Raw genomic sequence first — 13,903 nt, forward strand, 5'->3', positions numbered from 1 at the left:
AAGTCCTCAAAGGAAGCTATGTGTGCATGTTGTGTGCGTGTGTATTTCTGCTCCCTTGCTTGCAGCCATTAGGTTTTATAGCAGGAAGTGTCACTCTGTCAAAAGGTGCTCCACCAGCATTGTTTATGTTAATGCTCCATATGTCCCCAACACTCTGGCCCAAAAGGACTTCATGGGTTTCCCCCTGTATATATTATTAGCAAGTGTAAGAATGCCTGCTTAAAGCTAGATAACTACCACTTAAATGTTGTGACAATGAATGACAAAGCTTGACCACACAGTTGTACAAGTGCTCGTTTGTTGTTTTTGCCTTTGACCACTGGGTGTCATCCAAACTATAAAAATGCTGGGGGAACATGCTCCATGACTCACTGCAGGTCTCCAAAGACCTTGGCGGCCTGTGTATTGGTTTAACTGTTGTGTAATGATTTAGGAATGCTATTTTTTTTTAAACCAACAGCCCCCAGTATTTACACGTGAAAAGCCAACTTGATTTGAAGCAGACCTTTTTATTTCTCATTCTTAAGCTCTTATACATTTCACATTCTTAAGCCCTTACATGTCAGGTTAAAATAGTCTTTAAATGTTTTATTTGTATAGACTGCATTTGGCAGAAATGGTACACCAGTCGCCTAACGGAACAGAACAGAACAACATGTCAAATGTTAGGGGAACGCATGGCAGCAGCCTCGCAAGGCTCCCATAGAAGTGGATGTAAGCACTGCGGCACACTGCGTTTATTTGATGGCTGCAGTGTTGCCAGGTTTTGCGTGAGAAATAAGCAATCGGGTCTATGAAAACAAGCCCAAAGGTCTGTGGACAAATATGTGGGGCCATTTGACATGAAAATGTTAGAGAACCACTGGTTTAAACAATATTTAGGAAGCAAGCCCCAAAATAAGCAACCGGGTCTATGAAAACAAGCCCAACGGAAGCTACTATTACAGGCCACATGACATGAGCACTTTATATACCGATATGCATCATGCATTGGCTATTTGCAAATAGCCGAGCCACAAGCTCAAAACGCGACGCGTTGTGAGCTTGTAGATCTGCTATTTTCAAAAAAATCTTGGGGAAAAGCGAAACATTTTGAGTATACGAAATATAACAAATCTGGTACAGGGGTCCCTGCCACAACATGTTTTTAGAACGGGGGGGGGGGGGGGGTCTGTGGACAAATACATATTAATGTGGGGCCACTTGACATGAAAATGTTAGAGAACCACTGGTTTAAACAGCATTTAGGAAGCAAGCCCCAAATAAGCAACTACACTTTAGAGAAAAACAAGCCCCAAAGTCGCTTATAATAAGCGGACATGGCAACACTGCATGGCTGCCTGGCTGAACGTTCAAAGGGGAGAGCTGAAGATAGGAGGAGGCGGAGGAGGAGGAGGGAGACGAGGGAGGGAAGGGGAATGACTACACGAAGAGGGGGAGGGAAGACGATTTCCTTTCTGTAGCGCACACACGCCACAAGAACATACACCGGGATCCAGACCAAAAAAAAAAAAACATAAGGGAAGAGGCAGAAGGAAACACCGCAACCCCGTTGTCTTTGTTTTGGGGAGACACTGTCTTTACGCATAATAGAGGACTATAAGATGGGGGAGGAGAGGAGCTCCTGACGACGATTGCCTCTCAGTAACCTTTGTGGTAAAAGTCTCGCTGTGTTAGAGGAAAAGCGATCATAGGGAAGACATGTTATGGGATTCTAGTCTTGAGGAGGTTGCAGTAGGATGATTTTGAAGCCTCTCTGATCTTGCACAATAAAGAGTGTAATAGTAATTGGGCGGTATGTTATTGACCCATTGTTCTGATCAGTGTTTTAATTGGTTTGTTATGATCTGAGATATAGCTTGGGCCTCGGGTAGCCTACAGTAGATACATGATCAGCAACCGCAGCAGGACTGTAATACAGATGGGAATTCAACTGACGGGCATGTTTTGTATCTTGTGAATTCCGGACCGCCGTGTTTTTACTGCAGGATAAGTGGTGTTGATTGGCTGTTTCGTCCGTATACTTTAAAACAAAGCGGTGCTTAAATAGCCTGATCGTATAATCAAAACATTTCCGAATCCTTCCAACTCCTTGTGGGGTCATACAAAGGGCCTCATAGAAACATTGCATAGGCAAACATTACCACAGTAAAGCTTAAAAACATCTCGTTTCAGTTTTGGCTATTTTTCCACTGCAGAGAGAGGAGTCTAACACAGGCTATTGCACAGAGGTGGCCAAGAATAGGTGACAGTTTAATCCCATTTTTTTTAGAGAAGGACAGGGGAGCATCAGACGATTTTTAAATGTTAATGTCGACCGACGTAGCATCACTCATGCTGCCCGTGTCCCGGGGTCTAATGGACCGGGAGCTGGAAACCATGGCCGGAGTCCATCCCAACAACCCGGGCGGCGCTCCTGGTTCTTCCATCCGAGGGATGAAACGAGGGGATCCGGAACCCGACGCTCAGACAGCGGCGGCTCTGGTCGAGTCGGCCGGGGCAGAGTGCAAGCGTCCCCGGATCGACGGCTCTGGGATCATCGGCGAGGTTGGCCAGGTGAGGATTTATTTATCATGACCTAATTGCAGTGGTGGAAAGTGAAGTACATTTACTCAAGTACTGTACTTAAGTACAAATTTGAGGTATTTGTACTTTACTTGAGTATTTCCAATTTCCAATACTTTTACTTCTACTCCACTACATCTCAGAGGCAAATATTCTACTTTTACTCCACTACAATTATTTGAAAACTTTAGTTACTAGTTACTTTTCAGATATAAACTATGATATAATGAAACATACATTAACCACTTTAGCCCTATTTTAAACATAGGCTATTTGAAAATAGCCGATCTACAAGCTCACAACGAGTCGCATCGCGACGCGTTGTGAGCTTGTAGATCTGCTATTTTCAAATATTTAGTACTTTTACTTTTGGTACTTTAAGTACATTTTGATGCCAATACTTTTGTACTTTTACTCAAGTAAATTTTTAATTCTGGACTTTTACTTGTAACAGAGTATTTTTATATTGCAGTATTGATACTTTTACTTAAGTAAAGAATTTGAGTACTTTTTCCACCACTGCCTAATTGTTGTGTACTGTACACCAGTGGTTCTCAAAGTGCATTCTAGGGACTCTCTAGGGTTCCTTTAGGACCCTTACAAGTCTAACTTTGACGGTATACAAATGGTTCCATTGTCAGAGTTAAGGGGAGACCTTGAACTTGGTGTACATCGTCACCAACTTGAGCCAAAAACACTTTATGTGTAAAACATGGTGCTGCTGGCTTTGGTCATGCCTTTTTTCCACGATGGGCCTTTATACTGTGTGTGATGATGACATTCTTGGAAAGCCTATAATCTAATAAACAGCATTAAGAATGAATATGTTCTCTAGTTAGCCTATGTGGCCCTTGCATTGTAATCTATTCTCGGAACTAATTAATTACGCACCCAAGGGGTCAAGAAGCAAGGGAATGGTAACGCGGGTTGACCCCGTGATGCCATCAACGGGAGCCACAGGCATTCCTCCCATGTAATTCTGATCAGTCAATTCCAAACATTGCTGCTAGGGAACTGGAAACAGTATAAACTCTGGTAGCTGTTAGATCATGCATTCATTTATTCACGTCTACTACTCTTACGTGGCCTACTACGCGCACTCAGCACACAGTAGGCAGACGCCTGTGGTTATTTGTAAGCGTTGATAGATGTATAGAAGACTAGGGAATGTAAACAAACCTGACCTTTTGTCATGCTAAAGTCACCCTCTGTCATGTGGAGCACTGGTGTGGATAACATTTGGTTTAGAATGGAAGTGTATGTCAATGTTTGCATGTGTGATCTTTGGGGAGAAGGTGTAGGTTGGAAGGGGAGGGGGTAAGGTGAGGTAAACAATGAGCACCCATTTTATGAGTGGCAAACAAACTAAACATTCTACATAATGTGCCTCTGAACTGAAGCACAAAGTATCCAACTATTCATGTTCAGATTTGTGTTGTATGATATCGCATTCCATTTCAATTAGTGACGCAGTCGAAGCCTTTTCTCTCCCAAGTCGACAAAATCAAATCAAACTTTGTTCTTTCCTCAAGTGATTTATAAACGGTAGATCATTTTCTTCATGGAGCATTACAGTGGGCTGGGCAGATGCACTAGACATCATTATATTGCATTACATGGGGTTAAGAGCACCATGGGAAGATAGAAAGCTATTTCTCTGCCATTGTAAGCAGCGGTAATGGAGGTGAAGTGGTCGGTTTGCAGCTCTCTGCTCTCTGGTATTGGGAAACTAATGGCCAGCTACTTTACATTGCTGCTGTCTAGGAGTGCTGAAAGACAGGCTTAGGGAGGTAATGCACTTAAAAACAGACAAGAGTGGAAAAGGGAATGTCTGTGCGTGTTTGCTTGTGTTTGTGTGTCTGGCCATGTGAGGTATGGATCAATAGCTTCAGCCCCTAAAAAGTATTGAGCGTCAGCTGGCAGGGCAGTCCGGAAATGAAAAGGCGAGGGGAGGGGAGAGTAGGGGGCCCCACTCTTTAAGTGAGTGCAGGAACAGATTTGCCCTATCACTGGCAGTAAAGAGGCTTTGTTTTGATCCAACGGGATCACTGCTTGTACTGGAGGGGGCATTATAACCAAACTGATCCCTGAGATCCCTATCTAAAGGGAGAGGATTAATCCAATGCAGACACACACACACACACACACACACACACACACACACACACACACACACACACACACACACACACACACACACACACACACACACACACACACACACACACACACACACACACACACACACACCAGCACAACATAATGTGATTATGGTTTATGAGGACCATATTGGCTATAATTTTGTAAACAATGGCCTGAAATGGACCTCCTAAGTGTATTTCAGTAAGCAGTTGTTCTACCTTGCTCTGTGATTCATACACACAAGGTAAAAACCTCACGTCCTGGAGTGAATAAAAATAACAATGACGTATTTTCATTCCTCTGACCCATTGACACCATTAATATTACAGCAGTAAATTAGGCTGAGCGAAGTTCAATTTTCCTACTTTAAAACGAGGCCGCTTAGCTTTCCAAGAAACAACTTTGTAATGCACACATGCACTTCTGTAAAAGCTGTTTGTCCGAGAGGGGAGAGTGAAAAATGGAAAATATTGCAGTAAATGGAATCATGTCCCTCATTCATGTCCCTCATAAAGTACTTTGTGATTTAAAGCTCTCTCCCTCTATTGCCCCCCATCCATCACTGTTCAGAACCATTTTCTTTACTGCAGACATCATAGCAGCATTGAACTCTGCCCTGTCTCTAAGGCCAGTGGGGTGTGGTTTTTAGTAATGAACAATCCATTTTGTGAAACCACAGACCAATGATGGCATTTCCCACATGGTCAAATTGCTGTTTTCATGATTAGGCACTTTTAGTAGAGCAGTAATGCATTAGTACATCTGATGTACTACTGACTAGATGCTTAACAAACACAGGGTTGTTGCTTATTGGATTATTATATCTATATATTTGTGAACTTGTTTTAATTGTATTGATATTCGTCTATTTATGTTAGTTGTGGCATTTCACTGTTTTGTTTGCTATGTGAAGCTCTGGTTTAAAAGATGTATTGTTATCAAGTGAAACTAGATATGAGATCATGGTATCGCACACAGATCCATACACCACATGTAGGCTAGATCAGCACATGCTGAAGTACGACTGTGCAGATATATGACCGCATTGCACACACTAGTGCCAATAATCTCCCACTCCCTCTCTTTTACTTATTCCTAAATTATGCAATTTGAATTAACATCCTGTAAATGAACACCTTACTTCTTTGCATAAGAATTGGATGGTTGAAAAACACAGAAATGAACAACCAACCATGCCACCAATCCAGTATCTTGCAGCACCCAGAAAGCCTTACATTTTTCATGCTGACAGGCATTCATAACGGCACACTGTGTCTCCAGCCCAACTGAGATTTTGGGAGATGTTGAGAGGAGGTTGTCTGCTTCAATTTCCATCCTGTGTGCAGAGTGGCCCACGTTGTGTTGTCACTGTATTGGAACCCAGCTCCTCTAACCTAATAAGGTCTTGCCTGGGATGACAGAGCTAAGGATAGATGACTTGACTGGAACATTAATGTAGGTGAATCACCCCCATGTACGTACTTTCATCTCAGCCATGGCACTGAAATAGAATGAAACCGTCAGCAAGAAAAATGTACTCCTGCAGCACGTTGAGAATATTTATTTAGTTGTTTTTTTTTGGGTCCCTGCTTCCCTTTGAAGGATCACCGGCTGCGCTCTGTTGACTGAATTATGATAGAGACGGGGGAAGGGAGACTTGCTTGCTTTGGGCAGTCTACTCTAGTGGAGGTTAAGTGTTAAGTTTGCCATACCTTAAGTAATGCAATGTATCAAGCGATGTTAAGTCATTTGTTACAGTAATTTCTGGTGTTGGCAAGGATTTTATATGTTGGCTTTTTCCAAGCTTGACTATTACTTTTTCTTGATATTTTTAAGTCATATACAACTGGCCGTTGAGAGCAGCCTTTGCAAAATAAAAGATGGCCTCCTAGACTAATGTTTACACACCAGTAACTAGTTCAAATGTATTTACCTAACTGCTAAACAAGCTCCCAAAATCCACTTGTACTCCAGGCAGCAGGTCCTTGGAAAAAGCAAGTGTAGGTTTACTGTGGAGAGTCGAGAGAATGTGAACTGTACTGAGAGAAAATAAACTGCAGGTCTTCTGGCTGACTGGTTGCAGGCTTAGCACATAAGTGCTCAGCGGATGAAATGGATTCACATCCTCTTGAGTGCACGGCGTGCCCTGCTTTACAGTTGGGTAATATGACTTCCATAGCCATGACATGTGGTTCCTTCTGAGGAGCCGTCCTGTTGCAGGATGAGACGTTCAGTAGCGAGGAGTCATGCATGTGGTAGAATTAGGGACTTCATAATATGCATGCATACAAATACAGTCAGGTGGCTTGTTCGACTGTGACGGCTTTGAAGTTCAACATGTCAATCGTGATCGACCAGTTGTTTACCTCTGCTTTACATAGAAGAACATAATGCTTAACACGCAAGGTGTGTTTTATAAAAAATTATTATAAAAAGTATTATATGCGGCAAAATGTTTTTTTATTGAAAATCCGTGCGTCTATTTCTCATTTTGCCCACAAACTCCTTCATTTGATTAACCTTAATCAAAGGAGTTTGTGGGCAAAATGAGAAATGGCCTAGTGCTAAACCAGAACCTGCAGTGGACAATTTGTAGCTCATAGGCTGTGTTGCCATTATGGTCTATGGAACACTGTTACTGCAACCCAGTGAATTGTTGTGAATGTAAATTATTTGAGGTAACTGAGATTCCGCTTAAGCACCACACACACACACACACACACACACACACACACACACACACACACACACACACACACACACACACACACACACACACACACACACGTATGCAAGCACATACAGTACGTGCATACATACACACAAATGCAAGCACATAGGCATACACTCAAACATATGCATGGTTACACACACACATATGCATGGACACACACACACACACACACACACACACACACACACACACACACACACTTTTGCACTCCTCATCTTATGCTCTTTGGAGATTTCTCTTCCACCTCCATCAAGCCCTATCCTGTTCCCTACCCCTCTAAGCCTTTTCTACCCTTCCTCCCCTCCCCCTCCCCCCTCTTCCACCTCCTCTCTTATTCACCATCTGTTTACTTCCAGTCATCTTGTTACTTTCTCCTGATTGCTCACACTGTCTTTCCCCTGCGGTTCAGTCCTCCTCTTTTTAATGCTTCCCGCCGTGTCTGATGCATCGACACCAGAAAAGACAAAAAGGAAGACATTCTCTCAGCCCACAGCTGCTATGAAGGTGTTACTCTATGCTATGTAGGCTTTGCCAACAGTTGTAATAAATCCACCTCAGACCAAACATTCAAGACCAGACGAAACCATGTTAAGCTTGAAATACTTTGTACGGAAATAACCGAGATAGCAGGAAGTAGGAGATCTTCAAGCTCACGAGTCACGACGCGTTGTGAGCTTGTAGGTCTGCTATTTCCTGAGCGTGACACCGTCATACGATGGTTGCAGAGAAACATCGCAGCAGTTTTCCCCCGTAGCCTATTTGAGTGTGTATGACTGTGTTCCCTCCTTCCTAGCTCCTCAAGGAAATTAAGCACATGACTCTGCTCATGTATGAGTCATTGTCTTTCCTCCCTTCCTCCCTTTGCTGTGTTTTTTTTTTTGCCGTTTCCCTTCTCCTCCCCTTCTATTCGTCTAGCCCTGGTTCCTCCCTCAGTCTCTCACTCCACCCCTCGTCCATTTCCATTTCCACATCCCCCATTATTTTTTTCCCACCAATATATATATTCCAGATGCTAGTTAACTTGACAATGACATAGGGTAGTTCCCCCCCCCCCCCATACAAACCTGCACCAAAGTTGTAATAGTCTATAGGGATGTAAACGGGCTTCTCGGTTATTCGATTAATCAAAAAAGTAATCCATAGAATAACCACTAAGAAAAATATAGACAGTTGCAGCCCTAATAGGCTACTTCCTTGCATGTTGTCATGGACCCCAGGCCGCATGCCTTTCAGTTGCATCTTGTTCACAGAAAGAATTGGACCTTGTTGTTGTAAAATAGGCACAGTTTATACTTTATTCATGACAGTCAAACCTCTAAAAGGGGATGCATTATTTACAGGTTCTACCTCCCCAAAGCCGGTACATTAAGTCCATTTTTGGCTCTTAGGAAAAAACGTTAACGCTGCTTGATGCATACTTGGCGGCGCTGTCGCACACTGAAAATAACTGATCTACAAGCTCACAACGTGGCACAGATGCAAGCGTTATGAGCTTGTAGATCTGCTATTTCTGGCGCTTGCCGCCATCGTACGACAGAGCATACAGTAAATTAGGCATTAGAACCATGCACAAACTGTCCTATTTGTCCTTTTTCCTCCCCCCCTCTCCTCAACCAGGCGTCTACGTTCGGAGACTCATATTAGTGAGTGTGTGTGCTTTAGTAAAACAGGCCCCCATGGGGTTTTGAGGTAGAAGGCTACAGTATTAATCAAGAGGATTCAAGCTGTGATGCACGCAGAGCAAAGTGTTCCCCCTGGGGACGCTGCAGACGGACATTGGTTCCAGATGAAAAGAAGATAAATGTGGGACGAGATGATGTGTTTTTCTAATTTAACAGTATGAAGCCAGAGAGGCAGATATGATTCCCCCCCTCCTCAAAGCACATGGTAATTGCTGTAAAAAATATTGTTTGTTTTTTTACATTTTATGAACCATATTTGCATAAATGCTGGAATACAGTGTTAACCTACGCGCGAATAAAGTGCTACACACCCTATTTTTAGATCGTAGTGACACGAATTCCAATTACTTCAAACGGAGAGAAGTGTTTTTCTCGAATTTCTCTTTTAGCGCAATTACTCACCAAAATGTTTGATGTCTCCCTTACAACACTGTGCTTTTCACAGCCAGAGAAAATGACAAGAATGTGTAGGAGATTGCATCAGGGCTGATGATGACGCCATGTCATGCCAATAGGCGACATATTCACTGACACCGCTGACCTATTTTATGATTTAACGGCCAACGTGACACACTCTATCTCGCTTTATTTCTTTCTCCTCACTGTGCGCTTGAACTCCCGGCTCTGGTGGGATGAATTTAATAGACAGACAGCGGGTCCAGTGGGGTGAAAACTCGGCGGGGGAATGATTGACTGGGCAGGTATGCGATAAAATCCTCTGTGTTAACTCTGAGAGTGTGCAAATGTACACTCTCAGAGTTACAAATGGGTAAATGAACACTGAGGATTTGACTGTGTATGGTGAGGATGATGCGTTTCAATTAACTAGTACATCAAGTATAGAGATGCATTGTAAAGAATAAAGATAGAGGGAACAAATGAGAGAGTGAATAAGATAAAAATGTGTTCCAGCCTGGCCGATATATCGGATATTATTTGACCTTTTTGATGACACTGTATCAGAAATGTTTAGCATCTTTCAACCTGGCATCACTATTTTGGGCATGTCGTCATAGGTTGAAAATTTCAAAAGTTTTAGAAAAGGTTAAAAAATTGTAGATCTACAAGCTTGTAGATTGGCTATTTTTGATCAATCAAGTTTTTCAAAACAGAAGTGATTTAACACTTTTTGACAAGATATCGTGTAAAACATTGGTAATCATAGTCCAACACTCTCCAAAGTCGGGATCGACATCAGACCCAAAAATCGATCGGGTGTGTGTGTGTGTGTGTGTGTGTGTGTGTGTGTGTGTGTGTGTGTGTGTGTGTGTGTGTGTGTGTGTGTGTGTGTGTGTGTGTGTGTGTGTGTGTGTGTGTGTGTGTGTGTGTGTGTGTGTGTGTGTGTGTGTGTGTGTGTGTGTGTGTGTGTGTGTGTGTGAGAATCTTGAACAACTTGAATTACACACAGCCTAGGTTTAGACTGCCATGAAGGGAGACTAATATTACTTTCAACCTTATTGTCAGTTCATCAACTGAACAAGTGAAAATGTTTTTTGCTTGGGGTTACTCGAAGCGACCTGACCTGTGTAGTTGCCTCACACATTAAGGTTCTTGTATCAAAACATCTGCTTTCCTCTCTTTCAGAACAACGACCCCCTGACCCTCGGTTACCATGGTTACCCCCCTCACAGTCAGGTAAGACCACAATCTGACATTCTGTATTTATCTATAAGATATCATATTGTTCTCCATATTTCAGCATTAGTTTTTTTTGTCTGCGGGTTTTATAAATATTGAGCCAATGAAAGTATTATACAAGAGCATTTGACTAAATAATAACCACATTAGATTAAGGTTGCAATGATCGATTCTTTTTGCGATTGATTTCGATTAACCACTTAATTTATACATTGTTGCATAATGCTGTCATACAAAAATAGTGAAAATAGCTAATTATATATCTACAAGCTCACATTGCGTTGTGAGCTTGTAGATCCTCTATTTTTCTTTCATTCTTTGAAACTTTTGGCCTGTAATGACGAGCCCAAAGGGATATTTTATTCATCTATTATTTTATTGTTTGTTATCGATATTGTTTATAATCGAATAGTTCGATTAACTGTTGCAGCCCTACATTGGATCCATCCTGAGTGTGTGGGTGTGTGCGCGCACACGTGCGCATCTGCTAGGTTGTGTATTAGCCTGCTGATTTTGTTATTAGATGGTTCAGTTTGTGTGGTTAATCCTTAGATCATCCTTCATTCATCCACTCATCCTCTCACGTTTGGCCCATAATCCCCTCAAACCTTGCTTTCCATGGCATCTGTTGAGCCCCTTTCAACAACTTTCACTACACGCTTGTTGATTTATTATTTATTTTCAATGTGCCAATGTTCAGGCCTTCACTACTGACTACAGTGTTCTAATGACCCTAATGAGATTGATCCTAGTAATTTTACATACAGGTATAACAAGTAGGATTTGTCTGTTGTGGTTTCTTAACATAACATTCAAAGTTGGCCCCTCCTCCCCAGCTCAATTACACCAATAATGCATACCTACTACCCAAAGGTTGATGCCCAGAAACAGACCAAATAAGGTAAAATAACAAAATACAGGCACCCTGGGGAAGATAAAGACACCGCCACACACTTATAGTGCCTCATATGATTGAGAGGGATAATTTTTGTACGAGTATTTAGGAGGAAAATCCTACTTGTTATACAATTAAGCACACTGTTTTAGAATATAATTTAATTCCCAGAATGTAATGTAACTTGTAAGTGTCCCATAATAAAATGGCCTCAAGAATGTGGGCGGTAGGAAAGTTGCTTCAAATAACTTTATTGGCATTGTCAACCAGTTGATGTACTACCCGCGTCTCGGTATCATTCAGCTATAGCCATACAGTAATCTTCAGAGGATTCTGTAAGTTACACTGAGCAGTGCGATAGCTGCACTGTCTACTCAATGCCAGCCAAGTTGCATACCGACAGGGTAGGAATCAGTCATAATCTATTTCACAATTGCAGGTAGGGCTTGACAGCTCATGCTCATGAAGGTTGGTAGCTAACCCGAGCTAACTAGCTGCATAATGTAAACAGACTGGCTGGAAGCCTGATGCACAAGTCGCACATTTCCTCCGCCCAGCTGGAGGACTTTCGCCCACTCAAGAGGACTTGAGGAATTGTAGGCAGACCGCGGCTCCAACCACTGCAGGTGTGCTAGTCGGTCCCCGATTGTAGCTTTTAATGTTTATCCCCAGTGCCCTATCTGTTTGCTACTTTGTCATACTCCATCATAACCTTTTAATGGAATATAGGCGAATAAGTGTGATCTCACAGTCAGCTTGAGGCGTTTGAAGTGATAACCGACCTCCCACGAGAAAAAAAGGAAAGGGGGAAATGGATAGGAGAGAAAAGATACAGAAGACATATGTTATATGCAGGGAAGACTCCCTCAGCACTGAGGTGCTAAACTGTCAACAGGAGTGTGAGACTGATGTGATCAAAGGCTGCTGGAGGGAAGAGCCTATAGAGTAATACAGACACACGCACACACACACACCAACTGAGAGAGAGAGAGAGAGAGCGACGGAAGGAAAATCTTCTTTTTCTATCCCAGTGGTGCCAGCAGCCCCAGTTAACTCACCTACATGGAGAAAGAGAACAGAAGAGCAGAGAGAGAGGAAGGGAGAGGGAGAGAGAGATAGAGAGAGAGACTGCGACATGGGAGGGAAGTAGGGGAGGGGAAAGTTTGCAGGTGTGACAGAGAGGGAGAGAAGTAGGAGGGAGAAGCGTCAGGCTATCTGGGTGAGAGGGGTGGAAGAGAGGAGGGTGAGAGAAAAGACACAAGCTGAGAGAGAGAGAGAGAGAGAGAGAGAGAGAGAGAGAGGGGGAGCGAGGGAGAGCGAGAGGGAGAGAGAGAGGGATGAGCAGGCAAGGGCATAGCAGTGAAACAGAAGGCTGGGGGTAGAGGGAAGGAACGGAGCGAGAGAGCTTGAGCTACACAGGAAACAAGCAAGCGAGCGAGCAAGCGAGAGAGAGAGAGAGAGAGTGACAGGGACAGAGGCCAGCAGAAGAGGTGGGGAGGGGGGGATTGGGAGGACAGACAGACAGACTGAGTGAGTGAGCGAGCGAGCGGGGGAAGAGAGAGGGAGATTTTGAATCTGGGAGACAGACACAGACAGCAGAGAGAGAGAGCTGGAGAGGGGACACAGGCTCTGAAGAGAGAGAGCGAGAGGAGCAAAAGGAGAGAGAGGACAGGAGGAGAAACGCCGATTTGTGTTTTTGCACAGAATACGATGATGGGGCTGTACTATCCTTCCATGTTGTCGGTGAGTTGCTAGTCTTTTCATATCGTCCTCGGGAAGGGACAGGCTCTCGCTGTAGCCTGGTTCCCCATCAGAAGCTCTCGGCTGTACATTAAATGACATTAAAGCGGACAGGGCTGTCATTGAGCATGAAATGTTAATTCAGCACTAACGGACGAGGACTCTACTTGACCCCCTTTACACAGAGTGGTCTAGTCAGTCGTCGGTCAGTGCCTCTGTGGCTGGGGATAGAAACAAAAACAGTGAAATGAATCGTGTGGGCTTGCGTATTTATGAGTAAGATACAGGCTTCGGATTTTGTTTTTTGATGCTCGGCTGCAAATTATGATTTTGTTATACTGAAATAACAGGAGCAGCGCTGTATTGTGCGCCATTGTCACGGCATCTGTTACCCTGCCTGAGGCTAGTTACGCACACTTTCTGAACATTAAAGCTGCCACTGCCAGAAACTGTACTCTGTCATGTATTATGTACCGGAGAGTGTATTTTTAATTGTTTGCTACGCAG

General features: G+C 43.2%; 1 protein-coding gene across 3 annotated transcripts in view; it reads left to right on the forward strand.

Annotated features, from left to right (window-relative positions):
* Positions 1-1,445: 1,445 nt before the first annotated feature.
* Positions 1,446-13,903, forward strand: part of rbfox2 (RNA binding fox-1 homolog 2) — a 35,812-nt gene continuing 23,354 nt past the window's right edge. For 2 of the 3 annotated variants that reach the window (XM_080416927.1, XM_080416928.1), the window contains exons 1-2: positions 1,446-2,556; positions 10,708-10,758. In XM_080416927.1, the coding sequence (XP_080273053.1) occupies positions 2,305-2,556; positions 10,708-10,758 (303 nt within the window). In that variant the 5' untranslated portion in view covers positions 1,446-2,304. Of the gene's footprint in view, positions 2,557-10,707; positions 10,759-13,153; positions 13,400-13,903 lie in introns of those variants that run through there. The other variant, XM_080416929.1, reaches the window with a different exon arrangement.

Source organism: Gymnoscopelus braueri (assembly GCF_963280865.1).
Source record: "Gymnoscopelus braueri genome assembly, chromosome: 2".
In the NCBI taxonomy this organism is placed as follows: Eukaryota; Metazoa; Chordata; class Actinopteri; order Myctophiformes; family Myctophidae; genus Gymnoscopelus; species Gymnoscopelus braueri.